This window comes from Aspergillus wentii (genome assembly GCF_001890725.1).
Source record: "Aspergillus wentii DTO 134E9 unplaced genomic scaffold ASPWEscaffold_3, whole genome shotgun sequence".
NCBI lineage: Eukaryota > Fungi > Ascomycota > Eurotiomycetes > Eurotiales > Aspergillaceae > Aspergillus > Aspergillus wentii.
Window position 1 is genome coordinate 3551969 of NW_024467834.1, and position 26434 is coordinate 3578402.

A 26434-nucleotide genomic window follows, 5' to 3' on the forward strand; every position below is an offset into this window, starting at 1 on the left:
GGTTTCCATTTATTGTGCGACGCATGCTTTTGTTTTTCTCTAATATACGAAAACCAAATACTTGAATCAATGGGATGGATGAATTCGAATCGAATAGACTCTATGATATGTGCACCGTAGAATCTTTGAGGCTATTCATAGCTCGGTATGATATACTATGGAAACTTGAAGCATGTATATCTCTAACCAATCCGAGTATATCGAGTCTTGCAAAATTTGAGATGATTGAAGGATTAGAGAACTGGCGAAGACCCAACGAAAGTTGCCTTCACTCGATTTCCTCAATCTTTGGTCGTCCACCTCCATCTTTACCGGCCATCGGATCAACACTGAGACCAGCAATTCTATACCCAAGCTCGAGTTGAGGTTCTTTCTCCTCCCCATGTTCCCCGTGAACTCCGATACCCCATAACAGAGACTTTTCCACCCAGGCCTCCAAACTCTCTATGAGCACCCGGATATGGCCTCGTACAATGGTATCCGTCTCCCGGCTCTCCACAAAGTGTAATGCGCGAAGCATATAAGGAAGATTTCCAATTGTAGTAGGTCCACGTATGTTGGTGTTGTTGGTGTTACTACCCCAGGAAGCATCGTCTGTGAGTGAAAAACCAAAGCCTAGATCTGTTCCGCGTGTTTCACGAGCAGTGTCAAGTGCCTTGAGAATGTCGAGAAGCAAGACAACACTCGCCCGTCGAATGATTGCAGACTCAGGGGCTGGTTCCAACGTAAGGGTTGAGAGGGCAAGGTCTACTGCTGATGAGGTAACAGAGGGCCCCAGCCCAGCGATGTTGGTTTGCACCGCGGATGCGAGGATGGATATTGCGGAAGCACGAACGCGAAGATCATCGGGCTCCTCATCTGAAGCCGCACCTGCAGCCCAGGCAGCAAATATGTTCGCCGCATTGGCAGCTTGCTCGGGCGATTCGGTTTCGGAATCATCATCCTCAATACCTGCCCCTGGCTCTGACGAGGATGCAGGAGTAGAGATGTTAAAGCCTGGAGGTAAAGAAATTTCATCTTTCTTTTTCTGATGATCCTCGCGTTCTTCCTGTCGCCTTTCTTTCTCAATCTGTTGTTTTCGGGCTTCCTGGGCCTGCGGTTTGTGTCCGCGTCGTCCCGCAACAGTGACCATACCATCTCCTAGAGTTTTGGCTGTCTCACCCGTTAAGGCCTCTCCAAGGTCTTGAACAGTCCGTAGCAGAGATTCACCAATCTTCAATCTCTTATCAAGGTTGATGCTTTCGTTCTTATCGGTATAGCGCTCGACAAGAGTTTTGACTACTGTACGTGGATGCCTCGAAGCCAATGTGCCAACCAACTTGATCGCATTCAAGTAGATAAATTCCTCATTAGACATAGCTTCAGACGTGTCTGTTATGATAGTCAATAGAAGAGTAAGGGTAGACGGAATATCGAGAACAGGTGAAGATTTCATTATCAAATTAGAGAGAAGGGAGAATCCCTCTGCCTGAACTGGGGGAAGATCGGAATTGAGGTTAGTCAAAGCTTGACGGTGGGTTTCAAGATCAGAGATATGAGTCGGTATCTTTTCAGGGGTGGTTTCATCAGTTGAAGTAATGTGAATGTCCAAGAGCATGGTGGCAGTGGTTCCTGGCTTCGACAATGATGATGGAAGATAGGGAATAAGATTATCTAGCTGCGACTTGATGTCGCCAAGAATTGGATGGATTTCTTGCGAGGCAGTGAACTCAGGTGAGGCGAGGACAGTAGATAATAAACTGAACACAGTTGAGAGTGATTCGGTCGAATCCTCAGCAGAAGCTTCTGCTTGTTCGGTGCCTTCACTGGGGACGATGTTCGCCAGAGATGAAAGTGATACGCCTCCAGTCCTTTGCCTCCCGGAACACTTGCGTTGCGTGGTTGCTCGGTTAAGTTCACCGTCAATCAAGTGTTTTATGAGCTCAAGAACTCTAAGAGGGCGACGGGAAAGGGTGTCCCTGAAGTTATCTAGTAACTTCTCTGCTAGTTTGGCACTGACTAACTTCTGGAAAATAGCGTCGGATGAGTTTTCTTTTTCGGGTGGAAATTGGAGTTGACTGAAAGATCTACCGTCGTCCGAAGGGTTTGCAAGCCAGGTCTCGCTCACATAGAGGAAGATGTCACCAGTCCTCTCCTCGCTACTGGGATCCGAGCCTAGCAAACCAACGAAAAGCTCGGCCCGAGATTGTAGTGAGTCCATCAATTGCACCAAGTTGAATTGATTAGTATTGGTAGTATCACGCTTTTTCAGCAATACACCATCTTGTTCGCCCAGACTATAAGTCCAGGTATGGCCGCCATCCCAAAGTAGATTATCAACAAGCTTCTTAAGTGGCTGCGCACCAACTGATATTCCAAAGTATGTCTGTAGCAAGGCCATAACCTTTTCATGGAGAATATTCCGTTGCTGCTCCAGGGTATAGCAAGCCAAGCCCCAAAGAGGCAGAAGTACAGGATAAACGAGTCTTTTAACAAGGCCTGGGTTTGGGTGCTGAAGCGCCAAACTCCTGAGCCTGTCAACTGCTAAACATACTAATGCCTGGTCAACAAGTATTGTACCTTGCGAATCTCCATTTTTGGCATCAGAAGTTCTAATCCAGGTTTTCGAAGGACCATCTAGACTGGCAGTGAGCGTCTTGAAAATGGGATCCACGAAAATTGAATGCCCAATCGTTCCAGTGGCTCCATAAGCCCGCTTGCCCAATATACCGTTACCGACAACATATGATGCAGTCTTTCTCAAGTCGATATCGTCGCCATCAATCAATGCCAGCAACTGCGGGGCAATAGTGGAAAAGTAAACCGTTGGGTTCATTTCTTGGGGCACCGATGAAAGTAGCCGCGATATTTGCATAATGGCCTGCACAGTAAAATGTGGCCCATTGGATGCTTGAGTCTGTGCTTCCTGTCCAAGTGAAGGAGCAAACTGTGAAGCAATGAAGAGTATGGTTTGCAAAACCCCATCCTGACGTAAAGGGACCCGCGAAAGTTGACCAGAGATGATTCCCTTAAACCACGTTGCTGGATCGGGCTGAAGGAAGGTAGATAATGTTGATAAAAGTACTGGGCTAGGGGTTCTGCAATTTGTCAGTATAAGTAAACTATACAAGAATGGCCGAGGCGTACTCTTCAATCACTCTGTCGAAGACATTTTGATAGTGATTCTTTTTACCTGTAGATATCATCGTCGAGTTGAAAGCAAGGTCCGATGAGCCACTTATTATATCGCTTAGGATACGGACCCGGATTACGGGCTGTATGCTGGGCCGTACATCAAGAATAATGTCAGAAAGCGTTGCCAATATACGGTCTAAAAGCACTTCATCACGAGGCTTGTCTTTCGAAGACGCATTTGATTGTTGTTTGGCAATAACTCCAGCTGGAAGAACAGAGATGACTCTCTGCTGAAGAGGTATTCCCACTCCTGCTGATAGCGACGGGTAGATTCCCTCCAGAGAAATAAGATCTAGTAGTGCATGGAGCATTCGACGCCGCTTCGCATCTTCCAAAGCGGCATCCTGTGTCCCTTCGTCGGTTTGAACAAGCTCACTGGCATCCTTTACTGGCGTGACAAATCCGGCATGGATGTGCAAGAGAATGTCTAATGCTTTTCCGATGACAACGGCCCTCGTTGATGCATCATCGGCAATGTCAACGTGCAAATTTCTGCCTAGAATCTCCAAAAGAGAGCTTCCACGAGATTTCTGGATCTCCTCTTATGCCTGGTTAGCATGGAAAAAGACATAATTAAGTCTTGAGATTTGCATGCCTCGTTTAAGAATGGGATCCAAGAATTCGTCTGCAGCGTTAAACGCTTCCCTAACCTGTCGGGGCTCTCCCATAATTAGAGGCTAAGCGATTAAAATCCAGAAATATCCATCATCTGACTACAAGAGTAACTGCGTATCTTGAAGCCTTTTGCTGGGGATTATTATTTTGCCTTCTGTGCTGTTGCTTATGAAGCAAGCATTGAGCAAGAGGCAATGATCGACACGTGATGATCGTGGACCACTGCCAAATATTCTAGTCACGTGGAGGCGCGTCGCGTCATCCCGTGACTCCCGCCGCCATCTCCGGCCCCTTTGCCTCGAGATGTCTTCTTCTTTTGTTGACACTGCAACAGCGGCATCAATTACTCTCAAACGGCTTTTTGGATGAAAAGCTTTTCCTTCTGTTTTGAATACCCCGTTTACTTTTGATCTGGTTCGTGCTAGAATAAGACCTTTATTGGACTCAATTTCTTCGAACCCGTGTCGATGTACTACCAAACTGCATTTCTTGATCGTTTGGTATCAACTCTTTGCCTGTGAAGGCATATTATACAGCCCATACCCCCCCTACAGCTTTCCAATTCTTATCGTGCATCTCAATGCCCCTTCGAAGGATCTATATCTTTACGATGCTAGTCGCTACCGTGTGAGCATAGCTACTAGAAGGTGGATGAGAATTGGGAACCTAACCCTAATAGTCTGCGTCGGTTCAATGCTGAAAATGGCAGAAGTCTCGCGGTTCAAGCATGGCGGATTTTCTGATTAGTCGAGTCAGTTCGTGGTAGGACTGAGGAGACGAAAGGGATTCGATGTCCAGAGCCTGGCACAGGGCATAAAAGAAGGTTCACTATGCGTTGCAAGCTCCCAAAGGGACACGCGTCGGTTTACCAATGCTGGACTCAACGTGCTGGTCACAGAAGGATGGTTCATCTATGCCTAGATGCTAAGGAAAGTCACGAGAGAGAGCAGGTGAAGCATGTCGGGCACCTCTGCTGTAGGAGGTCGCCTTTGGGAGCTTTCAATGATGGCGCTTCGGTGGATGGCTGCGACAGGGAGGCGAGCTCTGTTGCTTGGTATGATTTGGATTGCTTTGAATACATCAAATCTGTCCCTGGACAGTTGCCCACAAACAGCCATGATGCCAGTATGTCAGATTGGTCCACTCGTCGGAATCATCCCACTCTTTTGACAGCACCCAGGTGCTCATCAAAATATGGGTTGTAGCGAGACCCTTCTGCTCTGCTGTATGGAATGGCTTCTTTGGCTGGCGATTGCTTTAGAGCAGTCCCATCAAAGCTTTGGCTTGTTGTCTTGTTCCAGTTGTCGATCAATCTGCCAAAAATCAATTATCTCACCTTAATTGGCGTTGCTGTCATCGCTGCTTGTTGCCCGCTGTCCCGTGCATGCTTCCAACCTCGAGTCACCTGAGTGACTTGTAACTGCTCTCCACCTCAGGCACCTGGGCATTTGTTTCTTTCGAAGGCTATTTGACCCCGAATCACGGCACCAGCCATCGATTCGTGCTTCAATAAGAAGGTCCAGATCGACCGTGTTAACCATCTCTTTGCAGCGTATGCTGCAAATTGATTGATGGGCGCCGACAACGGCGACGGCATATTTGTCGTTGTCCCTCTCTTCGGAGAGAAGGAAGCGGTTTTTTTTTGGATGTTCTTTGTCCGCTTCTACAATGCCCTCCTAAACCGATTTGTCGGGCGTGGAGAGGACACAAAAACTTGTCTCTGGGGGTACTGTATCACACACAAGAGTTTTTCCGTACATGCTTTTAGCATTTTCGGATTTGAGCCAAAGGATCTTGAATAAATGTTTTGAAGGTGCATACATGTGGCATGTTTTCAAGATTTGGGAGATGAAGGACTTACAGCCAACCCTGTCGGGCTGTATTGCAAAACAACACAAGGATGGTTTCCCTCTTTCATGAAGCACGTGAGAGCCTATTGATGATCTGGGCTGCGTTCATTGAGTTTTTGCCATCTCGCTGGTTGTTCAACCTCCATGTCCCTGCAGTTCGCGGCAGTTATCTCTGACATCTTTCGCGCCGTTCTCTGGAGGCAAAAATCGCTCCTCATTGAGGCAGATAAACAAAATTCCCGCTCGATCTTCATATTCAACCTGGTCCTTTGCTGTTTGATACCTACCCAGGTAGACTCGAAGTTGGTAGGAACTAGCAGATGGTGCTTTGCAGGACCTCTCGAGCGTGAGGATCAAAGCTTAGGCTTGTCTGCGTCATCTACTGCTGTTCTGTGTCAAGAGTACTCCTGGGCTACGGTATGTCTTCCACAGATTAGTTGAATAGTCGACGAAGGAAACTGTTTATGTCTCGATGGTTACAGACGAATCGAATAGCCCTAAAGAAAGATGTTCTCGAGGCACTTCTCGAGCTCTGAGATATGGAAGCCGGACATACCGGTTTTGGTGTCGACTCATGAACTGCCGTCCCCCCTGGGGGGCGGCCTCCCTTTTTTTTATAAGTCTACCCCATTCCGACATTATGGTCATGGCTAACTACCATCCCAGATATTCCAGGGAAAGTTCCAGGGAAGACTGTTTGGCATTTTATCTGTGTTGGATTTGGTTTGATCCTTGGGCATCGCATAGATTCTGAGATTTAGGCTATTCAGACTCTTATACATAGATCACAAGCATTTTCTCAATCAGACCCAAATCCCATTCAATAATACGGAGTAGCTGTGAACTTAACAGCTGCACTCTTCCAAGATAGTTGAACGTTGATATAGGGTAGCTTTCAATTTATCCTGAATGGTCAATGATCGGCATATCGTGCATACTCCTGCACAGCTGACATAATCACTTGCATAATATAATGCCTCAGGCAGCATTTGCCCCTCATTGGAAAAAAAAAAATGCCCCGCCACGGCGATAAGTGGAAGGCAAGGGAACGTTCCCGTGGTTGCTGGTGGAATTTTTCTTCCCTCGGTCTTAATAATTGCTTATCATTGTGTTTTCTCTTGCCTGAAGGGTATATCTCAGTGCTTCCTGCTGTCTTATAGAGAGAATTAGAGAACCCTCCTAAGCGTGCTTTTGAAACTATTCCTTCCATTTTCGATTTTTTTTTTTTGTCATCATATATATTGTCCATCATGTCGACAGAAGCCGAGTCGCAGTTCCAAACGCCTGGTCAACTGGTGGAGAGAAATGAGGATACCGGTGTTATGCAGGTGGAGAGTCTTTGCATGAATTGCCATGAAAATGTATGGCTCCTTGTTGAGAGTGAGAGAAACAAGAATACTGACCATAATTTTACAGGGAATGACCAGACTCTTGCTCCTCCGCGTCCCTTACTTCCGCGACATTATCCTCGAATCCTTCGATTGCGAACATTGCCATTTCAAGAACAACTCAGTCAAGTCTGCCGGTCAAATCCAGGAGAAAGGAGCCAAGTACACCCTCGAAGTCGAGAACGTGAACGACCTCCAGCGCCAGGTCATTCGAAGTGACATTTCGATCTTCAAGCTTGAGTCTCTTGATATTGAGATGCCCAAGGGAGAGGGCCAGATGACCAACGTGGAGGGTGTTATTCAGAGAATCCACGAATCGCTGTCTAGTGAGCAACCACTGCGCAAGATCCAGGCCCCCGAGCTCTTCGAGGCTCTTGAACCCATCATCGAGAAACTTCAGAAGATCCTCGATGGAGAAGGCTTCCCCTTCACTGTCTCTCTTGATGATATGACCGGCAACTCATGGATTGCACCCTCCCCTTTGGACAAGGGAAACAAATACCGACGTCACGACTACCCTCGTACCCACGAGCAGAATGAGGAGCTTGGAATTGCCAACGACCCGAACGCCGCGAAGGGTGAAGGCGTTGCTCTGCAGGAAGGCTTCGGTGACCCTGAAGATCTTGACATCATTGATGGAAAGGTTTACAGCTTGCCCACTGAATGCCCTGGCTGCACGAAGGATTGCTTTGTCAACATGCAAAAAGTTAACATTCCTTACTTCAAGGAAGTTTTCGTCTGGAGTACCGTCTGCGAACACTGCGGCTACCGTACCAACGAGGTAAAGACCGGTGGTGAGGTTCCGGAGAAGGGCAAGCGGATCACCCTGAGGGTGGAAAACATCACGGATCTTTCTCGTGATATCCTCAAGTCCGACACCTGTGCCCTTAACAGTGACGAACTCCAGATGAGTGTGCAGCCCGGTACCTTGGGCGGACGCTTCACCACCGTCGAAGGATTGCTTACCGAAATCCGCGACCAGCTGAAGGGTCAGATCTTCGATATCGACGACAAGAACAACTCTGGAGGAGACAGTATGGCTGCCAGCGAAAAGGAGACATGGACTAAATTCTTCGATCGCCTTGAAACCGCCATCAGCGGAGAGATGAAATTTGTCATCACACTCGAGGACCCCTTGGCCAACAGTTATGTCCAGGATCTGTGCGCCCCTGAACCTGACCCTCAAATCACAATCGAAGAGTACACCCGTACCGATGAGGAAGAGGATGAACTCGGTCTGAAGGACATGAAGATCGAGGGGTACGAGGAGGACGAAGAGAACAAAGACAAGGATGCCAAGGAGGGTGCTGAGGAGCAGAAGTCATAATTGATACCCCTGGCATGATTTCTTTCTTTTAGTACTTCGGCATGACGTTTGTCTTTTTCTCATGATGTGCATGATATTTTCTTGATTTATGCTTTCTGACGTTTGCATGGTGGTGTGTTTTGCAAGTTTTGCACGATTCGTTTCTTTTCATGTTTCCTAGATATCCGATGTGAGTAGATCTGTCTCATAATGTTGTTACTGGGTGTTTGTATTGTGATTTTTGGGGCATTGGGTGGTCTACAAAAGTTGGTAGGAGAAGTGTTTATGATCATTTTCAATTCATTCAGCATTCGTCTAGCCATGCCTTGTAGAAAATCCCTAAATGGCTGTCCTAGAGGACAGAGAGTATCCGAGTAGTCTTCTCGTATTCAAACATTTGGGATTGAACTCATCGTAAAAACACCCAGCTTTCCTGCTTCATAGCACAAGTTGCCAACGTAGGTTTCGTAACGCCCGGCATCGGCAATGGCCATTGAACCCTGCTGGGTAAAGTTTTCCGTAGCAATCATTCGATTGGATACTTGAATCACCACTCGGCAGCTTCTTGGGTCTTTGGTCGGGCATCTCTTTATCCTTTTTGGTGCTGAAGCATTTCCGGGTCGCCGTTGACTCGACCGTTGCCATGTCTGGACGATGGTTCGGAGCACAATCAAAGAGTCCCTCTATTGAAGATAGACATTTTTATTCAGAATGTCACAGGTTCTCACTTTGCGAATGGGTTCGCATGAATCGTCACCCTGTTGATACGCATGGCTGCATGCTCCTCCCCCTCTTTTGGCTGTATCACCCTCCCCTTTTTATCAACCTTGACATTGGCCTTTTCCAGATTACCCAGCACATCACCTCCCTCATCTTGAGCGGTCAGGTTCAACACTTTTCCAAACACGGTACTATTTCCATCCAGATGCGGTGCTGCGGCAAAGGTGACGAAGAACTGGCTTCCATTAATCGTGGCCCCCGTAGCATTCTGCGAGCCAGGTGCTGTGCGATCTTTGACGGGTCGAGCGGCCATAGAGAGGATTCCGCGCGTATTGTGCCGGAGGGCAGGGATGTGGATTTCTTGATTCAGGGCTGACGGGTGGTAGATTGAGGTGCCACCTTTGGGGATTTCGAAGGGAACCAGTGGCTTTATGGAGGGCGCTGTCGCTGGTCCGAGGGATATATCGCCGCCTTGGATCATGAATCCAGGAATAAAACGGTGGAAGGGGGTGTTATTGTATGCGCCGCATGCGCAGAGGGCGAGGAAGTTCTAAGTAGCGCGATCTTGCATTAGTAATTTCAGACTTGATGGAGGTGATAATCAATGGAGTCTCTTTTGATCGAGAGAAGAGCAGATGTAGCCCATATATACATACCTCTGCTGTCTGGGGGACTGTTTCGCAGAACAGCTCGACCTTCAGGTCGCCTTGGGTGGTATGGAGCTATATGACGGTTCGCGATGATCAGTAAATGCGTCATTCTGCGGGGTTTTCATACTGAGGGAAGCGATAGCTTGCTCAAAATTATGGAGAAGGCTATACTCACCGTAACAGACATTGCTTCTGGTAGATCTTGAGCTATCTCATGGAATGACAGCAATTGTGGTGGAGAGACGGCGAGAAAACGCCGCTTGAGAGAGATGCCTTAGTCATCATGAAGACGCCAAACTGGTGATTAGGTGAAGCTGGACATGTTACAATTGTGCTATTTTGGATTGATACTGATGATTCTAAAATATTTAAAGTGGAAATATCATCATTTTTCTTTTCTATATCTCATTTTTTGCAGGTTGCTTGGGTCAGTCAAGCTTGAATAGCATTTCCGCCCCTTGTATTCAATTCTCCGCCTCGAGACATTCCCTGAGGAAAACACCAACTCCCTTCCTATCAGTCACCAGATGTCCTGGTGAAGGGAAACAAGAAGACTATGAATAATAAACCCGTTGAACAGGCCTTGGGGCACCTTTTGCCCACTCATGCCAATGACCTACCACCAGAACTTCTCAGTTTGGCCCTATCTCTCGTCGCGCAATCCCGAAGCTTTTCGACCAGCTTGAGACCCGAGGAAGAAATCGCAAGACCCTATGCCTGTGCCGAGATTGCTTGCAAAAGGTTTGTCTGGAATCTCATATCACACGCATCTGCCCTCGATTGGATTGCTAAATAGTCTTTTGAACAATGACAGGCTGAGCCGGACGCTCAAGTTACCTCCGCTACTCGGCCACCCACCATGTCCTCCGCGAGCATACAAGAAACTCTTTTCTTTCCTTGACCGATCTCTATCAACAAGTGTGAGTGGTACAAGTCGCACGGGAAGTGCCTCGGCTCCTGGGACACCATCACGTTCAGCTTCTGGACCTTCAACCCCTACGAAAGAATCAAGAACCACACGGACGCCATCGAAAGCTGCAGCGACGCCGCGAGGTCTTCAGAATACACCCAGTAAACCTACGCCGTTGAAGAGAACACTTAGTAGCACGCCAAAACCAGCAACCTCGAGTACTCCGCAGAAGGCTAGGATTCGTTCCAATGGCCTTTCGAGCTCTACAATCATCCCTGATGCCCCGGCATGGGCGATGAGATCAACCCGGGAAGTGTGCAAGACGCTATCTACCCCTGCACCACGAACGAATACATGGTCCCGACCTCCTATTTCCAAAACACTGCCACCGCATATATTCGCGGGTGTGTCGTCTGTTCTGTATTTCATTTCGGCTTTCTCCAGCAATGACGACGAGGAAATGGACGAAGAGACACTGGAATTTTTAGAGCCGGTCATACTAGTCAAGGACAAGGAAAAGGACGAAGATTTCAAGGAACTTATCTACGCTCTAATCGTGGCTATTTATTTCCTCGTTCTCGCTCGGCGACGAAACCCTTCCGATGAGGCGGGACCTGAATCGACTGCCGGTGAAACAAAGAAGATGGACAAGAAAACGTTTTCCGAAATGCGCCAGACAGCTCTAGCAAGCCTTGGTCTTTCCACGGAACGGAGACACCGTGACGATGTCGACCAGTGGATCGCTATCATAATGGAACAGAATTGGGCCCACGGCAAGGAGTGGTTTGATAACATTCCCCAAGCTGGAGAGCTGGATGGCGATGCTGCATACTTGGCCGGCGAGGACAGTTACGGAGACGATGGTATTAACGATGACACTGAGAACCCGACAAAGCGGCAGAGGAAGGGCCGTTCTCTTCTCTCCGGGGACCCTTCAAAAGGAGGCTTACTACCTGGCCTTGGGACAATGATGCAAGATCGTGTGGACTGGTTGAGCGAGGACCGCCGAGAAGATTATATTGAATGGAAGGCAGAAATTATGACGCGGATTCAGCAGATGGAGAGAACAGGTCGGGTTGCCGCATGAGGTTTTTCTCTAGTGACATTGTATTTTTATTTTCATGATTTCCATAGCGAATTTTACCTAAATATGATACCCTTTCACAATCCAGGATTCTTGGTCTTAGATCATTGGTTTTTTGTTATTTTAGTCTCAACCGAGACAAGAAACCTATTTTCAACTGCCTCAGCTCTAGTCTAAAAGCACCTCATGAAAGTGAATGCTCCATCTAATCTAGAGTCCAAGACTCGAGAAACAGCTTTTATATCGCTTCCAGAGCGACAAAGAAAGAGAAACGAATGATAAAAAGAATCTACCTCTATGCAAAACCCAGAGTCGACGACACCGCTAATTCCCCAAAAAATTCAAACTAGACAACAAGGGTATTATGATGAACAAAACGAAAGACATAAAGAAAATATATGAAAGGAAAAGAAAAATCAATACCAAATACTCCTTGTCCGATGATGGGGAATTGTTTCGCGGCCTTCTCTCTCGATGTCTTTCATTGTGTCGTACAAGAAAAAGTCAATGAGGATTGCATTGACACCGGCCACGTTGGGCTCTTGTAAGCTTTGTCTTTTCGAGTGCTTTTGGGTTGTGCACTTCTTTTCTTCAATTTCGGTGACGCCGTTCGAATTGCCGAAGGCTTCGTTTTGTTGTTGTTGTTTTTGTTGCGCCTGCTGCTGTCTTTCATTCTTCACTTCTGGGTGCCTTCGTTCGATTTCGCGTCTGATTAGCTCCACACACCAGATGCTGGTGGCACGGAGTTCAATCTCCCAGTTTGATCCGCTGGGTATAGTCTTCAGGCTTCGGATGTGGTTGTCCAGCGGGGGTGAGTACATGAGACAGCCGAGGAAGTGAAGAATTTGGGGAATTCGGTAATCTATGTACTGTGAGTCGCAAGCCAGATGATAAAGAAAAGTAAAGATGGTAAGACTTACCTGCAAACATTGTGATTTTGTCAATATCATGAAATTCCCCATAGCTTTCGCCGTTGAAACAAGCCCACAGATCTGCGATGAGAATCTGTGCTCGTTTATACAACCGAACTCTTCGTCCCTGGAAGCTTGTCTCATCACGGAAGCAGGGAAAGTTCTCTGCTAATAGGTTGACAAGGGCCGCAGCAGAGTAGTTGGAGTTGTAGATGCAGTTCGCGAAGCTACCCTCGAAATCCTAGGAAGATATCGGTTAGAGTCCATTGATGTACAAGACAAGAGGCCATGGCTTCAGCATACCTTGCAAAGAACCCTTCCAGCCTCACGCAAGCACTCCATTCGGTCTTCAAGCAAGGGCATTTCCTCATCGGTTGCGGATCGAAACACATGTTTGAGTCGTTCATCCGTGCACGCCTCCTCGTTCACCCAGAATTCGGGGTCCGTGATTGGGATTCCTTCCTCCAAGGCCCTTTGCAAAGCAGCGACCAAGCTCCAGTACCCTGTCCACTTCTTGCCCCGATACTCAATTGCAAACCGTTTAGATTCATCCTCCTGATCCGACCAAAAGCTGAAATTCAACAGGTCCATGGTGAAGATGAAATCGACAGTGGCCTCGTCCTTGGTCTTGGGATGTAACTCATGCTCCGCCCATGTCTGTGCAGAGTATTCCTTCTTCTGCATCTGTTGCCATATTGTCTCTGCGGCTTCCTTGGTTTTGGCGGGGTTCAAAGCGACATCGATCGCATTGTCGAAAACGTATTGAGCATTCTCCAGGACCTTGGTCTCAGCTGCACGAGGATTCGCTGCTCCTCCTCCCAATCCTAAAGACTTGCGCAAAAGAGCGAGAAGTTCGGGGTCTGCTTCGTCGTCCGACATGGCGGGTCCTTTCATCTATGGTCAAGGGCGCTGCCTCCGGGACGATTGAGGGGTCTGGTTTTTCAATTATTCGGGCCTTTCTCTTCTTCTCGACCTTTTATAATTTTTCTTCCCTTTTCAAACGAAATGGAGAAAAGTTTGATTGGAAAAGGAGGAGTAGAGAACTTCTCGCGCACGGTGGTTCGTTCGTTTGTTCTCCACGAGAGCAACCGAAGTATTTTAACCCAAACACTTGGGCAGATCGGGGCAAACTCTGAATAATGAATTAATTGGGTTTGCTTGAGATTCAAGGGGGATTTCCCGAGCAAGAAATAGAAAGGGAAATGGAAGAAAACGAGGGGGGAAAAGCGAGTGCGACCGATTGAAGCGAACAGTTTCTTTATCTTTTTTTTGTTTTATTTTATTTTATCGATATGATTTTTTTTTTCGTCTTTGATTCATACGTTACATAAGCAAGTGAGAGGGTTTCAACGACGATTTATTTCGAAGAGAGCAAGAGGCATCGATGATTATAAGAGTTGGGCAATTAATTTACCCTGCAGCTGGATTGTATGCAAGACACCACGGAGGGATGTTTAGGATGGTGATAGGCATGAAGATCCAGACAAGCATTGCTCTGGTCGGTGTGTGGCATTAACTCCCTCCATCTGATAAGCATCCATTCGACTCTGCTCCATGATCGCATTCTACCCTGTATTCTGTAGATAAATGAAGGCTGACCGTGAATAGACAGGTCAGATTCATATCGTCAGATTCTGTGCAAGTCTGCCTTCAGAGGCGATGGCCTGCCGATGGGCATTAAGGGCGCTCTCCCGTGCCTCCTGAGATGTGGATCTTCACATGGATATTCTCCCCCTCTATCTGTACTTTCGACATGGCGATTGGGAGTTTATGACTCTTCCTCTATCGGCTAGAATCATGGCAATCCCGTAGTTGCTGATTGCCACCGTTTTCTGGCCGGAGACATGCTGATCTCTCCCTCTGCGGCAGCTTCGACATTATCTATGCAAGCAACTCCAGTCAGTAACCATTCTATAATAAGCATGCTTATCAGGGAATCAAGGAGCTTTGAATACTCTGTAGAGGAAAAGGTGATTGATGATGTCTTTGAACTCGCGGAAGACGGCAGGAAGTGAGGTCTCACGACATCTCCAACCACGGTGTGCCCGGGAAAATGCAGCTCCCTTCAGTCATGGGAATATCTCAGGATCAACACATCCATATTGCTTTTCTAGAAATGAACGAATTCCCGGTCTGTATGAGATGATGGGTTGTTGGTGTCGAAAATGAATTCCGAGTCGCCGAGAGAGCACTGTCGTCATAGTCAGTAGCTGTCTGGGCTCAAGGAGAGTTTTCTCGTTAGGAAGATTTATTTCTTTTTCCTATCACCTGCAGATAAATCAAACAGGCATTCACTGGCATGTCTTCTTAGACCCTGCATGAAATAAACCGACAGTGTTGATGCGAAATTGTCCTTCTGCTCGACTCGTTGCTGCATCCGGAATTCCTTCTTGTCCCTCTCCAGCTCCAGCTCCAACAACTTCAACTTGCCTTCACTTCTTCCTCGCCTTCTCCTCTCTCCACCTCCCCTCCTCCTCCCAATTCCCTTCCGGGTCTTATTCCACTCCTGGAGATGTATTTCTAGTGACCCCTGAGTGGTCTTATTGACAGAGATTCCCAATTTTGGCTATTCCCTTGCGCCGCAATCATGGCTCGCGACGACTCGCTCAAGCGCTCACTCGGTACGCTGTCCAGGACCATTAAAGAGGTAACATCCCCCGACATCACCCAATCCCTCTATTTGCACCTTTCTCGAGCTTCTTTCTATGATCGCGTTTCTGACACTCTTGCTTGGTTTCAATAGTCGCGAGTGCTTCTCGTGGGCGCTGGCGGCATCGGTTGCGAGCTACTCAAGAACCTCCTCCTTACCGGCTTTGGCGAAATCCACATAATCGACCTCGATACCATTGATCTAAGCAATTTGAATCGCCAGTTCCTCTTCCGCTTCGAGCATATCAAAAAATCGAAAGCTCTGGTGCGTCTACCCGCTCGCTCGGCCTTGTTTCCTACGAACGCCCCTCCCTAGCCTCGTTCGCATAGGCGCAATCTGACGATATCATTGTTCATAGGTCGCGAAGGAGGTTGCACATAAATTCCAGCCCAGCGCAAAACTCGAGGCATATCATGCAAACATCAAAGATACCCAGTTCAACGTGGACTGGTTTGGAACTTTCAATGTGGTGTTCAACGCCCTGGATAACCTCGATGCTCGTCGCCATGTGAACCGGATGTGCTTGGCTGCCAACGTGCCGTTGATTGAGAGTGGAACGACGGGGTTCAATGGTCAAGTCCAGGTGATCAAGAAGGTGAGATTCTATGGAGTAGGAATGTTGCCCTTCACTTACTGACGACGGACAGAGTCAAACCGAATGTTACGATTGCAATTCTAAAGAAGTCCCGAAATCCTTCCCCGTCTGTACCATTCGCAGTACCCCCAGCCAACCCATTCATTGTATTGTCTGGGCCAAAAGCTACCTCTTTCCGTGAGTACTCGAACAAATGCTCGTGGCGGGACATACTGGCTAATTCAAACAAGTGAGCTGTTTGGCACTAGCGAGGATGAGACAGAGGCTTTTGATCATACTGAGGATTCTGAAAATGGTGGGTATCTGAAAATTTTGCCGATAGTCTATCAACTGATGTGATAATAGCGGAAGAAATTGCCAACCTCCGTCGGGAAGCGCAAGCGCTCAAAAACATCCGTCAGTCGATGGGCTCCGAAGAGTTCCATCGGAAGGTCTTTGAGAAAGTATTCAAGGAGGACATCGATCGTTTACGGGGCATGGAAGACATGTGGAAGACTCGCCAGCCCCCAGAGTCCCTGGACTTTGATAAGGTATCTGGTGAATCATCCTCCATCGAGGCCTCAATCTCCGACAATGATCAAAAGGTGTGGTCGTTAGCAGAAGACTTTGTTGTTTTCAAGGACAGGTCCGTGGAGCCTTGTTCCGAGAATTTAAGCCGTTTAACTGACAACTCGCAGTTTGGATCGCCTAAGCAAAAGATTAAAGACCCTCCAGGAAACAACTAAAGAGGGCGATGCGCAACCTATTCTAGACTTTGACAAAGATGACGTTGATACCTTGGATTTTGTCGCAGCCAGTGCCAACCTACGATCGACGATTTTCGGAATTGAACCCAAATCAAAGTTCGATATCAAACGTGAGTCGATTCATATAATAGAAGGCCATTTACTGACTACCTTGACAGAGATGGCCGGTAACATTATCCCCGCAATTGCGACTACCAACGCCATGACTGCCGGTCTTTGCGTTCTGCAAGCCGTTAAGGTGCTGAAGAATGACTTTGAAAATGCTAAGATGGTACTGTATTTTCTTCATTTTTCTTGATTCCTATATACTAACTTACTGCGAAGGTTTTCCTGGAGCGCTCAGGTGTCCGAGCAATCAATTCCGACTCCCTCAAACCACCAAACCCCAACTGCCCCATCTGCTCTGTAGCTCAGGGAAGGATCACCATTGATCCGGAGCGTGCAACTGTGAATGATTTGGTCGAGAGCGTACTCCGCCTTCAGCTAGGCTATGGCGAAGAGTTCTCCCTCAACACTGACATTGGAACTATCTACGATCCCGATCTTGAAGACAACTTGCCCAAGAAGCTATCAGATCTGGGCGTGAAAGATGAAAGTTTTATTACGGTTGTGGATGAGGATGATGAGCCACGCGTGAACCTTGAACTTGTTGTCATGGTCCCTGAAAAGTGAGACAGAACCCTGGATATCATTTCCTATGACCAGTTACTAACTACTTTATATTTAAATAGATCGGAAGCCCCCACAGAGGGCAAGAAGCCTGTGTCACTTGAGAAGGTCATTGACATTCCACTAAAGCCTAAGACCCCGGCACCTGTCAGTGAACCTGTGAATATCACTCCCGCCACCGAAGCCGTCACAGGCAAACGGAAGGCCGAAGAAGCCGGTTTGAGTAACGGCCATGACCGAGCGAAACGCGTTGCGAACGGCTCTGCTACAGATGGAGACGGAGCAAATCCTATTGTCTTGGACGAGACGGATGGAGGAGCCATCTTGATTGATGATTGAACGGCAAATTTAGAATAAACGATATTTCCCACTTGGCCTTCTCGGTTTTGTGAGATATCTTGAGATTGCCATCTTTGTTTTTGTAAAATATGTTACGAACAAGAATTTCACTGGAAATTTCAATTGATCAGCTCAACCAGTAGCTGTCGCAGATTTTTATCAGCTTTCCCAACTTGATTTACATTTCCTCGTAAGAGAACCCAAACATTATCGGGTTTGCGTGGTATCCAAAGTCACAGTGATGGGTGAAGTGCTATTTGGATCTATAACTCAACTCACGTAGGCGACCCGGGCGAGTCGTCGATTGTAAGATATGGTCATATCAAACAGCACTCAACCCGCCATCCAAATTGAGGACGCAATTATTGGCATATTCGTTTTGTGCCAGGAAGACAGCCGCATCGGCGATTTCACGGGGATCACCAAACCGTCGGAGAGGGATAGTCTCTTTTAGCCTGGACGTTTCACCGTCACTGAAATCTGAAATAGATCGTAAGTCTCTCATTCCTTGACTCTAGCAGAAGCCAACATACCTGCAATCATCGGCGTCTCGATATATCCGGGCACAATGGCATTAGAACGAATGACCACATCTCGTAGCGAGTTTGCCGCCTCAACAGTCAGCGAACGAGTCAGGCCTAGTATTCCTGCCTTTGAGGCGGCGTATGGAACGGCGCCTGTTCCTCCCTTTACAGCAAGCAATGAGGATACGTTGATGATGCATTTTGAAGGAGGCTTCGTTTCTGTATTCTTGCGGTTCTTCATGCGACTGCGGATTGCGGCACGCACCAAAGCCCGCGAGGTAAGCATTGCACCTTCGAGGTTTGTGCGGAGTGTTTGGGATATGTCACCCGGTTCGGTCTTTGGGAGAATGCTGGAGAGGGAAATGCCTGCCGCGTTGACAAGGATATCGACTGATTGCTGTGCAATTGTAAGAAAAGTACTTGTGAACTAGGACTAGAACAGCTTACCATTTCCTTCTCCAACTCACGCACCCACGACCCAACATCTGATACATCTCCAACTAGTAAATCCACTTTATCTGATGAATTAACCAGTGTACCGTTCGGCTGTATCCGAGTCATATCCAATTCCCTCTCTCCCTTTTCCTGGTTATCTTCCTCCGGCGCCCTAGTCGCGACATCGCTGTCACTGCACGATGCAACAGCAGGGGAATCCTCTAATCGAAAAGCAGCATTCTGAAGACGCTTATACGATCTCCCGACAAGTATCACCCTATCTGCACCTTCTTGGAGAAATCTTTCGGCAATCGCGTATCCAATTCCCGATGTTCCGCCCGTGATCATGCATGTTCGTCCAGAGAGGCGGTCGGCTGCTTTAAATGCTGCAGGGGACTTCGGATCATTATTCAATGTAGAGGAGGATGCATTTCGAGAAGAACTAAAGATTATAGAGAATAATTGGCTTTGCGAATGGCATGTAGGCCGTTGCGCGCGGAGTGGTATAGCAGCAGCTGTAGCAATACCTTCGGGGATGCGGGGTCTGAGAACAAGAGATGGAGACATTGTATTAGGTATTAGTTCATCAAAACACTTGGTATATCCTAGCAACCCCGATAATACGATAACAAGACAAACAAAGAAACAATGGACAATGTCAAGATAGAAAGAAATGATGTCAGTTTGGAGCATTGGAACAGCTTGAGCACGGACCAGTAAGCGGAACCAACGCGAAAAGGAAAAAGAAACAATCCGGCCAGCATCGCTGCCTAGTATTCCACCTTTCTCTTTCTCTCTCCCATTCTCATTTACACCACGCTGTTTACGGATCACTGAAGAGAGCAGTGTGTGTCAGAATGTCTTCTTCAGCATCTACGCCGTCAGAATACGTGACACTAGTGTCTGGGGATGGATTCGAGTTTGTCATACCCCGCAGCACGGCCTGTGTCTCGGGGACAATACGCCGCATGTTGGAGCCATCGAGTCAGTATCTCTTTTCTTTTTTCTGGTTATATTAGTACTCTTGCTAATTTATTGGTTTTGTGGATACAGGCAACTTCTCAGAAGCTATCACCGGACGCTGTGTACTGGAGAACATAAGCGGGATCGTCCTCGAGAAAGTCTGCGAATATTTCTGCTACAACCAGAAGAACAAGGATCAGGCAGATGTGCCGGATATGGATATCCCGCCTGAGCTGTGCTTGGAACTGTTGATGGCGGCCGATTATCTCGATACATAATGACGAGTATGTCCTACTTTTCATTGGGTGTGTTCTGCATGCTGATTAGATCTAGGCGTTCTCGTGCATTCTGACGACTGATATGACTTTGACTTGCTACGGATGGTAATGGGAATCGGAGTTTACTTGAAAAATATGTACATTACTTGCAAACATGGAGGCGTTGGATTCTGGGTATGTATTTGAAACGAATCAAGATGGAGACACGCGGTGTTTCATCATGTCTAGGAGACTATTTCAGCTTCCCAAGTGCCTCAAATAGCACCTATCCCTTCCCCTTGTCACACTTGGTGGCATGGTCAAACCTGCTTGAAACAAGCCGAACAAGGCTTGGCCATCTGAGCATCTAGCATCCAACCTGATTGTCACAATGGTCGGACGCTCTAAAGATGATGGCAGATCAGTCAAAAGACATAGCTCCCTCTTATTCGGTTCTTATCCATCTATCCATGGATATCAGGGCCTTATTCCAGGGGAGACATGCTCCTACAGTCCGTTCTGTTTTGCTGTAATTATCTAGAAAATCGTAAAGAATCGTATCTCATAATCAGCGCTTAGGCTTCGGTCTATATCCTCCATTTTTAGGACCTCGCGGGGCTCCCTTGTCACCGTATATCTTTTCTTTTCCGAATGCTGCATCTGCGACCCGAAGGTAGCTCACCACGCCCTGATCGAAAACGGCCAAGATGACATTTCGGTATCCATGTCGTAGTCGCATATAGAGTTGTTTCTCCATCTTCGGGCCCTGTGGAGGGTCCAATGGCGTGCTCTCCAGCAGCGCACCGAGCTGAGACACGGTTGGGATAGTAGTCTGCCTGCGCGCGTCGACAACGGCAATACGGAAATCCGGAGTCGGGGGTGCAGTTTTGCGGAAAGGAGTAGACGGTTTGTAAACGCTGAAAGCAATTCGGAATGGCGGGGTGGTAGGTGTGCGTGGTGTTTGAGGGTTAACAGGATCATACCACGGGACTATAGCAAGTCTGCGGTATATATCGTCTAACAACAATTAGCAACCAAATCTCGAGTGTATAGGAACACCAAAACTCACTATAGCTGCGGTGTATACCGACACCAGCAAGAGGACCTGTCGCCGTAGAGCCCGTCGAACTGGAGTCAGAGAGCCATTCCAAAAACCGGCCAAAGATCCCAGCCAAGCCAGGACCTTGCGGCTTCTGTACTTGACTGCCCTCTGATTCGGTAGAATCACCCTCCATTCCATCTCCATGCTCATCCCAGCTCGCAGCTCGAAGCATCGTATACCCCAATCGCTTCAACCCAGTATATACCGAGTACCGCTCCAGCGTCAACCCATCGCGCCCGATAAAGCACGAATACGCAGCCTGCAAGCTCATGGGAATCCCAACTTCCTCATTCCCAACCTCACCCGCGGGCCCAGTCATCCAAACAGGCCACCGAATATCCAAACTTCCTCTTTCAATCAGATACAGCGCCTCCTCGGGAAGCAACCACACCCGATTCCAACGATCCGCCTGACCCATTGTTCGGAAGAACTGACCCTTGGGGTTCGACACGTAGACGCATGCATCTGCAGACACGCCCATCATTCCCGTTCCTGCGGGTTTCTTGCTGAATTCTGGTTCTGCGTCTGCGGTTGCGGTTGCGTCTGTATCGGGTTTCTTGGACTCCGCGGGTTCGGTGGTTTTGGCTGATGCTGGCGGCGTCGGTCCGTCTGGTGCGTATACACCTATGATAACATTCTTCGGGTTATGCAGTCGAGGGTAAGAGAGGGCATTGTGCATTGCCTGTCGTGAGGCAGAAAGGATATCAGCTTGGTGTAGAGTCGGATTCGGTTCGAAGTCTTTTTCGCCGCGTTTGGGGAGGCTGCTTTGGGAATTATCTGAGAGACTGCAGAGCTCGTTAACACACTATTATCCAAGTTGACAGTGCGTCGTCAAACCCACAAGTTCAAAAAGCGAAAATCCTGAGTCTCGTCGGACAAATCGGTCTCAATCTGCATCCCCGAGTCATTCGAGGATGGAAGATGGATGGCAGCTTCATCTGCGTCGGCCATTTTGACAGAATTCCTGGAAATCTGTATATAAAAAACCCTCCCTAAATAGTGAAAAGAAAGAAGACGGCACGAGCGACCGTCGTGTGTTGTCGTTGTGCAAAAAAGCAAAGATGGAGCTGCACCGCTGCTATCAATTGATTTGCGATAAAAAAGTTTCGGAAGGTTAAGGCGAGTCTTTTTGGTGGCCCAAGCTTATCACTATCAATTCAGGCAGATCGCGGGGAACTTCCTCCACAACAGTCGCTTTGGCATTCAGAGAATCAGCATAAATTAGTGAAATATCAATTCAGATAATTATCTCGAGTATTCTCTATGGATCCAGAAAGTGGCGTCGATTATAACGAAATCCTCCTCCAGGTACGTTGTCAATCCATCTACATAAACCCACCACCGCTAACACATCATAAACCCCTCCAGATCTCGACAAATCTAGAGAATGCGTTAAACACCTTTGGTCCCTCTTCTCGTCAATACGAGACCGTCTTGGAAATCCTCAAAGAATGTCTCCGGAATATCAACAATGACAATGGACGGAAATCCAATGCTTTGGATCCGGATACATTGAGTTTGGCAATGGGCTTTTTGGAGATTGGGAAATAGTTCTCTCGAGATCTACAGGAGCAAAAAAAAAAAAGTGGATTGTTTATAGATTTGATGGTTTGATATACAGATACCCAGTGTTGCATATTTATTTGCTTCATTCTATCCCAAGCAGGATTGAATTAGTTCTCGTGTTTTCTTTTCTTTTCCTCTCTTCTCTTCTCTTTCTAGCACCTGTTGATATATCCCAGGACAAGCTGTGCTCGCCAATCGAGTCAACTCAAATATAATAGATCTTACATGTCATAGAGGGCATACATAGCGGATTATATGGGAAAGCAAGCGATCCCTTGCACAGATGGAAAATCACCTCCCAGGACCCAAGCAAAGCCGACCCAAACACCCCATCCCCCACCAACAAAGAAAGAAATTGCTCCCTTAAATATCACGCTAAAAAGAAACTCCATGGCCCATGCAATCGTAAGACGTGATAGCAGCTCTGCTCTATGGCGAGCTGGAGCACCATATGATTTTGAGGCGCAAAGTGATTTCGCAGCTCGCTCGTATTCTTGCAGGCTGATATATCAGGCCCGCGTGCGGCTAGCTGTCGATATAATAGAGGTTTAGACCCCACAGCTGCGACGGGGAAATGGTGAGCCGTCCATTATTCCAATGACAGGTGCAGGGTTGGTGCTCTGCACCGGATAAAAATCGAGTCGAGTCTCCATATAGGATTAATCGATCAAAGGCTTCTTCTGGTTGCCCACAATGGCAACCCCGAGATGACTCAGGGCATGAGGATCGGACGGTCGTACTATCGAAGGTAAAGGTAGCATAGGGTTGTCGGGATTCACATGGACGGCCTCGCGTGCGGCCTGCTCGATGGCTTCCATTTCCTCCTTACACCCGGCATGATCGAGAGGGCAGACCACAATCGGCTGTCGAATGACAATGTCTCTGGCGGAAGTCAAATGTGCCTTGAGCAAATTAGCAAGTCAGCGATAGCGTCTTGTACGGTCTCAGGAAACCAACCTTCACCGTCAAATAGTACTCTATTTTGTAGAGACTGGATGTAGTTGTGAACCCCGTCACAGCGTAAGTTGGAAAAGGGGCTTTCCCCCGAGGTAGAATGCCGTCACTGTCTCTCATGTCCTTTGCCGGAAATACTAGGCCCAGGTTTGTTAAGAAGCCTGTCGGAGGCAGTTTCACCCCAATGGTCTCGGTCCTCTTTGTCAATGTCTTCGACTTGCGTTGTGGTTCGTCCCCCTCATGGTTATATATGATCTCTTCGTCGATTCCAATGGTGATCTTGTTGATTGTAACCTTCCTGGCTTTACTTATCCAGTGGGCGTTCGGGGAGAGTTTAACGTAGACACTCACAGGGTCGAGCGGACCGTAAGACCACCGCGGCAACGATATCCCCAGTGTCACTAGGTGATCTGATACTCGCTCGGCAGACTCTGGGCGATTGTACATGCCGAATGTAGAAAGCGTGTCGTATCGTGCTAGAGGCACGGGAAATGAATATTTTCTCTGGTCTGACTGCCCTTGTTGAACCATAACCACCATCTCATAATACGTCTCCGCGGTGCGACTAGGCAACTGCAAGCTGGCCGCTGGGACTCGCCGGGAGGCGTCCGGACCACCACGCCCAAAAGGAATAAATAGCACAAAGGGCAGATCCATTGATATCACCTCCTCATATTCACGGCCGGCCGGGCAGCGGAACAGGAGCATCTCCTTGCCCACAATATCGGTAATCTCTTTACGGGGCGGGGCGAGACGTTTCTTGGTGAGCGAATCCGCCGAGGGATGTATTGTTTCGCGACGATGGAGGGATATGGTAACGAGGGATACGTTGACAGGAGCTGTGATGCCGACGCCGGGCCTGATCTCGACTTTACCTTCAATACGAGGCTGTGTGTTGTGTCAACAATGCCATTTCGCTTAGAACACGCAACCCACAATGAGCATTCAACTTACCATCGTCGCAGAGATACCTGGGTACCCGATCAGAAAATTGCCATTCGGCGGGCCAGACACTCGCACGAAGGCGGCCATATTGAGAGCGCTGCTCCCGCACCACCATGGGCACGCAGCTGTAGAAACGAATGCGCTCTAGGGGCTAGACGGTAAACAGACGAAGTCGACAATTTCGAGGCCGTAAAAAAGATCATAGAGATAGATCCAGCCCAGAAAGCAGAACTACCTGGTCGCACAACACCTGGGGAAAGGTATCTGCGATGACGCAGTTGCGGTAAAGCTGGAGTGATTGGGGGCTAACTAGCGATGGGGGGTTTCAAATGCAGACAAAAAGGGCCAGGGATCTCCGCCTCAAGAATGCAAAAGGCGGAGACAGATTATTGATATCAGGGGAAGACCAGTGTGGGGGTAATCGAATTCACAGGAAGCAAAGAATAGCCGAATGGGTTGCGGAGGGCAGAGAGAACAGCTGGTGTGGCAGTGATAGTTTGTTTATTGGCGCCGAAGTGGTGGGGGAGAAGGAGAGAGAAAACGGAGCATCGTTGTCAGCGGCTAGAGAGGCCCTGATCATCGTCCAGCCTTTCGATTATTGACGAGGCGATTGCAGTAATTTCTGACGAGGGGCCAACGGAAATAAAAGCCAGAGGTTTGTGGAATTCCTTGATGGAAACAGGGCACGAAATTGATGAATTGATTCCATCTCTGCTAGTATCGTCTCTACTGTACATCAGACCAACCGCAGCTTCAACGACTCCACCACCAACAGCAGATGCATCTATCCCAACTCCTTATCAACCGACATTTTGCAGGTGGAACGTGCCATCTGCGACGCCAATGATATCTTGGTTGCTTGTCTTTTCATCTCTGGATCGGCAGAAGATCCAGCGGAATCAGTATCCCCTTGCTCCGTACCTTGACAACTCCCACCATGAGGGTACAGCATTCCTCCCATCTTGCTCACCTCAGAAGCCTATACAAAACACACTTTCTACACTGGACTGCCTTGACTTGATGAGACTCTTTTGTTTCATGATGGTTAACGATCCAGCTCAAACACCGACTGACGTCATAACCAACCAACCCCCCGACTTTTGAAGTTGGATCAGGGGCGAGAATGCAAAGCCAATTTCAATTTATTCCCCGAATGGTATGCAGTGATATGATATTATCTGGAAGCGAGTATGAAGAATCAGCATTATTAATAATGGTTGATGGTCGGAAATTACACATGGCGAGGCTGACTCGACCTTGTAGGCTGAATCCTGCTAGATATACGAGGTTCATCCATGCTGACCGCAGATCAATGATTGTTAATTTAAAAATCCAAGGCAGACACTGACATATTATTATATCCTGAGGTTTGACAGTTCTATATCAGCTCAAATTCTGTACCAGCCAGATTTTATCAACCCAAGTCTTCAAATCATCCTCGGTCAAAAGGATGTCTCCATTCGCTGGTCGAAGGAGAAGATTCTCCAACGGTAGGATGAGAGGCGCATTTGCAACGTCGACTGTCGCATCTGCTCGCTTCGAAACTACCACATGTTGTACGAGATGAGGAATCTTTCTCGCTGGCTCCGCTCTCATACAGTCGTCCAGTTCCCACCTTTGAATGGATATCTTTCTCTTTTCTCGGTGCACTGAAACTGTCAGGGCAGTTTTGACATCCCCATACGACGCAGTTAACCACCACCAGGCATCGGCTTGAAGTTTTGGTCTTGACTCTGAATAGCCCGACTCGACTATCGCTGGTGGCCAGTTATGTGGACCTTCAGGGGGGCTATTCTCTGGGTAGAATTCCTGGTCGGCTCTCTTCTTTCGAGAAGGCGTTTCCAGCAAGGTCGATCTCGTCCGAACCATATGGCCATTCCTATCATTTATTTTGCTCAACTTTCTAACGAGAATGCTAAAGATGCCCATGTAAGCTTGTTGAAGATCTTTGGTCGTCATTTTGACCAGGAGCACTTGAGAAGCTGGGCTATACGACTCGACCGCATGTGTGATATTGTCCTCATGGGAATGTATGGAGATGAAGTCTCGTGAAAAGGTTGATTCGTTTACATTGGTAAACA

General features: G+C 47.8%; 12 protein-coding genes across 12 annotated transcripts; 5 read left to right on the forward strand and 7 right to left on the reverse strand.

The window, feature by feature from the left end:
* Window positions 1–268: 268 nt before the first annotated feature.
* Window positions 269–3842, reverse strand: ASPWEDRAFT_50777 (RTP1/Tango6 family protein; the record flags this gene model as incomplete). Its single annotated transcript, XM_040837493.1, has 3 exons — window positions 269–3077; window positions 3127–3715; window positions 3770–3842. The coding sequence occupies 3 exons, from the start codon at window positions 3840–3842 to the stop codon at window positions 269–271; spliced, it is 3471 nt and encodes a 1156-aa protein (XP_040691343.1).
* Window positions 3843–6889: 3047 nt separating this feature from the next.
* On the forward strand, window positions 6890–8354 carry zpr1 (zinc finger-containing protein ZPR1; the record flags this gene model as incomplete). The annotated part of the gene is made up of 2 exons (XM_040828047.1): window positions 6890–7000; window positions 7056–8354. The coding sequence occupies 2 exons, from the start codon at window positions 6890–6892 to the stop codon at window positions 8352–8354; spliced, it is 1410 nt and encodes a 469-aa protein (XP_040691344.1).
* Window positions 8355–9057: 703 nt separating this feature from the next.
* On the reverse strand, window positions 9058–9890 carry cyp5 (putative peptidyl-prolyl cis-trans isomerase; the record flags this gene model as incomplete). The annotated part of the gene is made up of 3 exons (XM_040832937.1): window positions 9058–9603; window positions 9710–9775; window positions 9879–9890. The coding sequence occupies 3 exons, from the start codon at window positions 9888–9890 to the stop codon at window positions 9058–9060; spliced, it is 624 nt and encodes a 207-aa protein (XP_040691345.1).
* Window positions 9891–10259: 369 nt separating this feature from the next.
* On the forward strand, window positions 10260–11700 carry ASPWEDRAFT_27033 (uncharacterized protein; the record flags this gene model as incomplete). The annotated part of the gene is made up of 2 exons (XM_040832938.1): window positions 10260–10444; window positions 10518–11700. The coding sequence occupies 2 exons, from the start codon at window positions 10260–10262 to the stop codon at window positions 11698–11700; spliced, it is 1368 nt and encodes a 455-aa protein (XP_040691346.1).
* A 413-nt stretch (window positions 11701–12113) lies between these two features.
* On the reverse strand, window positions 12114–13487 carry ASPWEDRAFT_171140 (queuosine 5'-phosphate N-glycosylase/hydrolase; the record flags this gene model as incomplete). The annotated part of the gene is made up of 3 exons (XM_040830734.1): window positions 12114–12559; window positions 12618–12849; window positions 12912–13487. 3 exons carry the CDS (start codon window positions 13485–13487, stop codon window positions 12114–12116), a joined length of 1254 nt encoding a protein of 417 aa, XP_040691347.1.
* Window positions 13488–15195: 1708 nt separating this feature from the next.
* Window positions 15196–17607, forward strand: ASPWEDRAFT_50781 (E1 ubiquitin-activating protein ubaB; the record flags this gene model as incomplete). Its single annotated transcript, XM_040837495.1, has 10 exons — window positions 15196–15255; window positions 15352–15522; window positions 15617–15853; window positions 15906–16030; window positions 16084–16148; window positions 16199–16478; window positions 16531–16709; window positions 16758–16870; window positions 16924–17267; window positions 17331–17607. 10 exons carry the CDS (start codon window positions 15196–15198, stop codon window positions 17605–17607), a joined length of 1851 nt encoding a protein of 616 aa, XP_040691348.1.
* Window positions 17608–17929: 322 nt separating this feature from the next.
* On the reverse strand, window positions 17930–18914 carry ASPWEDRAFT_106748 (SDR family NAD(P)-dependent oxidoreductase; the record flags this gene model as incomplete). Its single annotated transcript, XM_040827836.1, has 3 exons — window positions 17930–18087; window positions 18141–18528; window positions 18579–18914. 3 exons carry the CDS (start codon window positions 18912–18914, stop codon window positions 17930–17932), a joined length of 882 nt encoding a protein of 293 aa, XP_040691349.1.
* A 509-nt stretch (window positions 18915–19423) lies between these two features.
* ASPWEDRAFT_171143 (elongin C) lies at window positions 19424–19807 on the forward strand (the record flags this gene model as incomplete). The annotated part of the gene is made up of 2 exons (XM_040830735.1): window positions 19424–19550; window positions 19620–19807. The coding sequence occupies 2 exons, from the start codon at window positions 19424–19426 to the stop codon at window positions 19805–19807; spliced, it is 315 nt and encodes a 104-aa protein (XP_040691350.1).
* Window positions 19808–20354: 547 nt separating this feature from the next.
* ASPWEDRAFT_27037 (uncharacterized protein) lies at window positions 20355–21839 on the reverse strand (the record flags this gene model as incomplete). The annotated part of the gene is made up of 3 exons (XM_040832939.1): window positions 20355–20803; window positions 20856–21673; window positions 21730–21839. 3 exons carry the CDS (start codon window positions 21837–21839, stop codon window positions 20355–20357), a joined length of 1377 nt encoding a protein of 458 aa, XP_040691351.1.
* Window positions 21840–22053: 214 nt separating this feature from the next.
* Window positions 22054–22633, forward strand: ASPWEDRAFT_39404 (uncharacterized protein). Its single transcript, XM_040835082.1, has 2 exons — window positions 22054–22196; window positions 22257–22633. The coding sequence occupies exons 1-2, from the start codon at window positions 22152–22154 to the stop codon at window positions 22437–22439; spliced, it is 228 nt and encodes a 75-aa protein (XP_040691352.1). The 5' UTR covers window positions 22054–22151; the 3' UTR covers window positions 22440–22633.
* A 193-nt stretch (window positions 22634–22826) lies between these two features.
* ASPWEDRAFT_464588 (arrestin C-terminal domain-containing protein) lies at window positions 22827–24732 on the reverse strand. Its single transcript, XM_040836763.1, has 3 exons — window positions 24363–24732; window positions 23412–24296; window positions 22827–23356 (listed from the first exon to the last, which is right to left on the reverse strand). The coding sequence occupies exons 1-3, from the start codon at window positions 24438–24440 to the stop codon at window positions 23114–23116; spliced, it is 1206 nt and encodes a 401-aa protein (XP_040691353.1). The 5' UTR covers window positions 24441–24732; the 3' UTR covers window positions 22827–23113.
* Window positions 24733–25715: 983 nt separating this feature from the next.
* Window positions 25716–26355, reverse strand: ASPWEDRAFT_39409 (uncharacterized protein; the record flags this gene model as incomplete). The annotated part of the gene is made up of 1 exon (XM_040835083.1): window positions 25716–26355. A coding segment is annotated over exon 1 (571 nt), but the record flags the coding sequence as incomplete, so codon positions are not given.
* Window positions 26356–26434: the final 79 nt, after the last annotated feature.

Coding starts and splice junctions, on each gene's coding strand:
- ASPWEDRAFT_39404 (XM_040835082.1), top strand. CDS start 22,152: ATGGATCCAGAAAGTGGCGTCGATTATAACGAAATCCTCCTCCAG. Junction 22,197..22,256: donor ATAACGAAATCCTCCTCCAG/GTACGTTGTCAA, acceptor AAACCCCTCCAG/ATCTCGACAAATCTAGAGAA.
- ASPWEDRAFT_464588 (XM_040836763.1), bottom strand. CDS start 24,440: ATGGCCGCCTTCGTGCGAGTGTCTGGCCCGCCGAATGGCAATTTTCTG. Junction 24,297..24,362: donor CAGGTATCTCTGCGACGATG/GTAAGTTGAATG, acceptor CACAACACACAG/CCTCGTATTGAAGGTAAAGT. Junction 23,357..23,411: donor AGTACTATTTGACGGTGAAG/GTTGGTTTCCTG, acceptor AATTTGCTCAAG/GCACATTTGACTTCCGCCAG.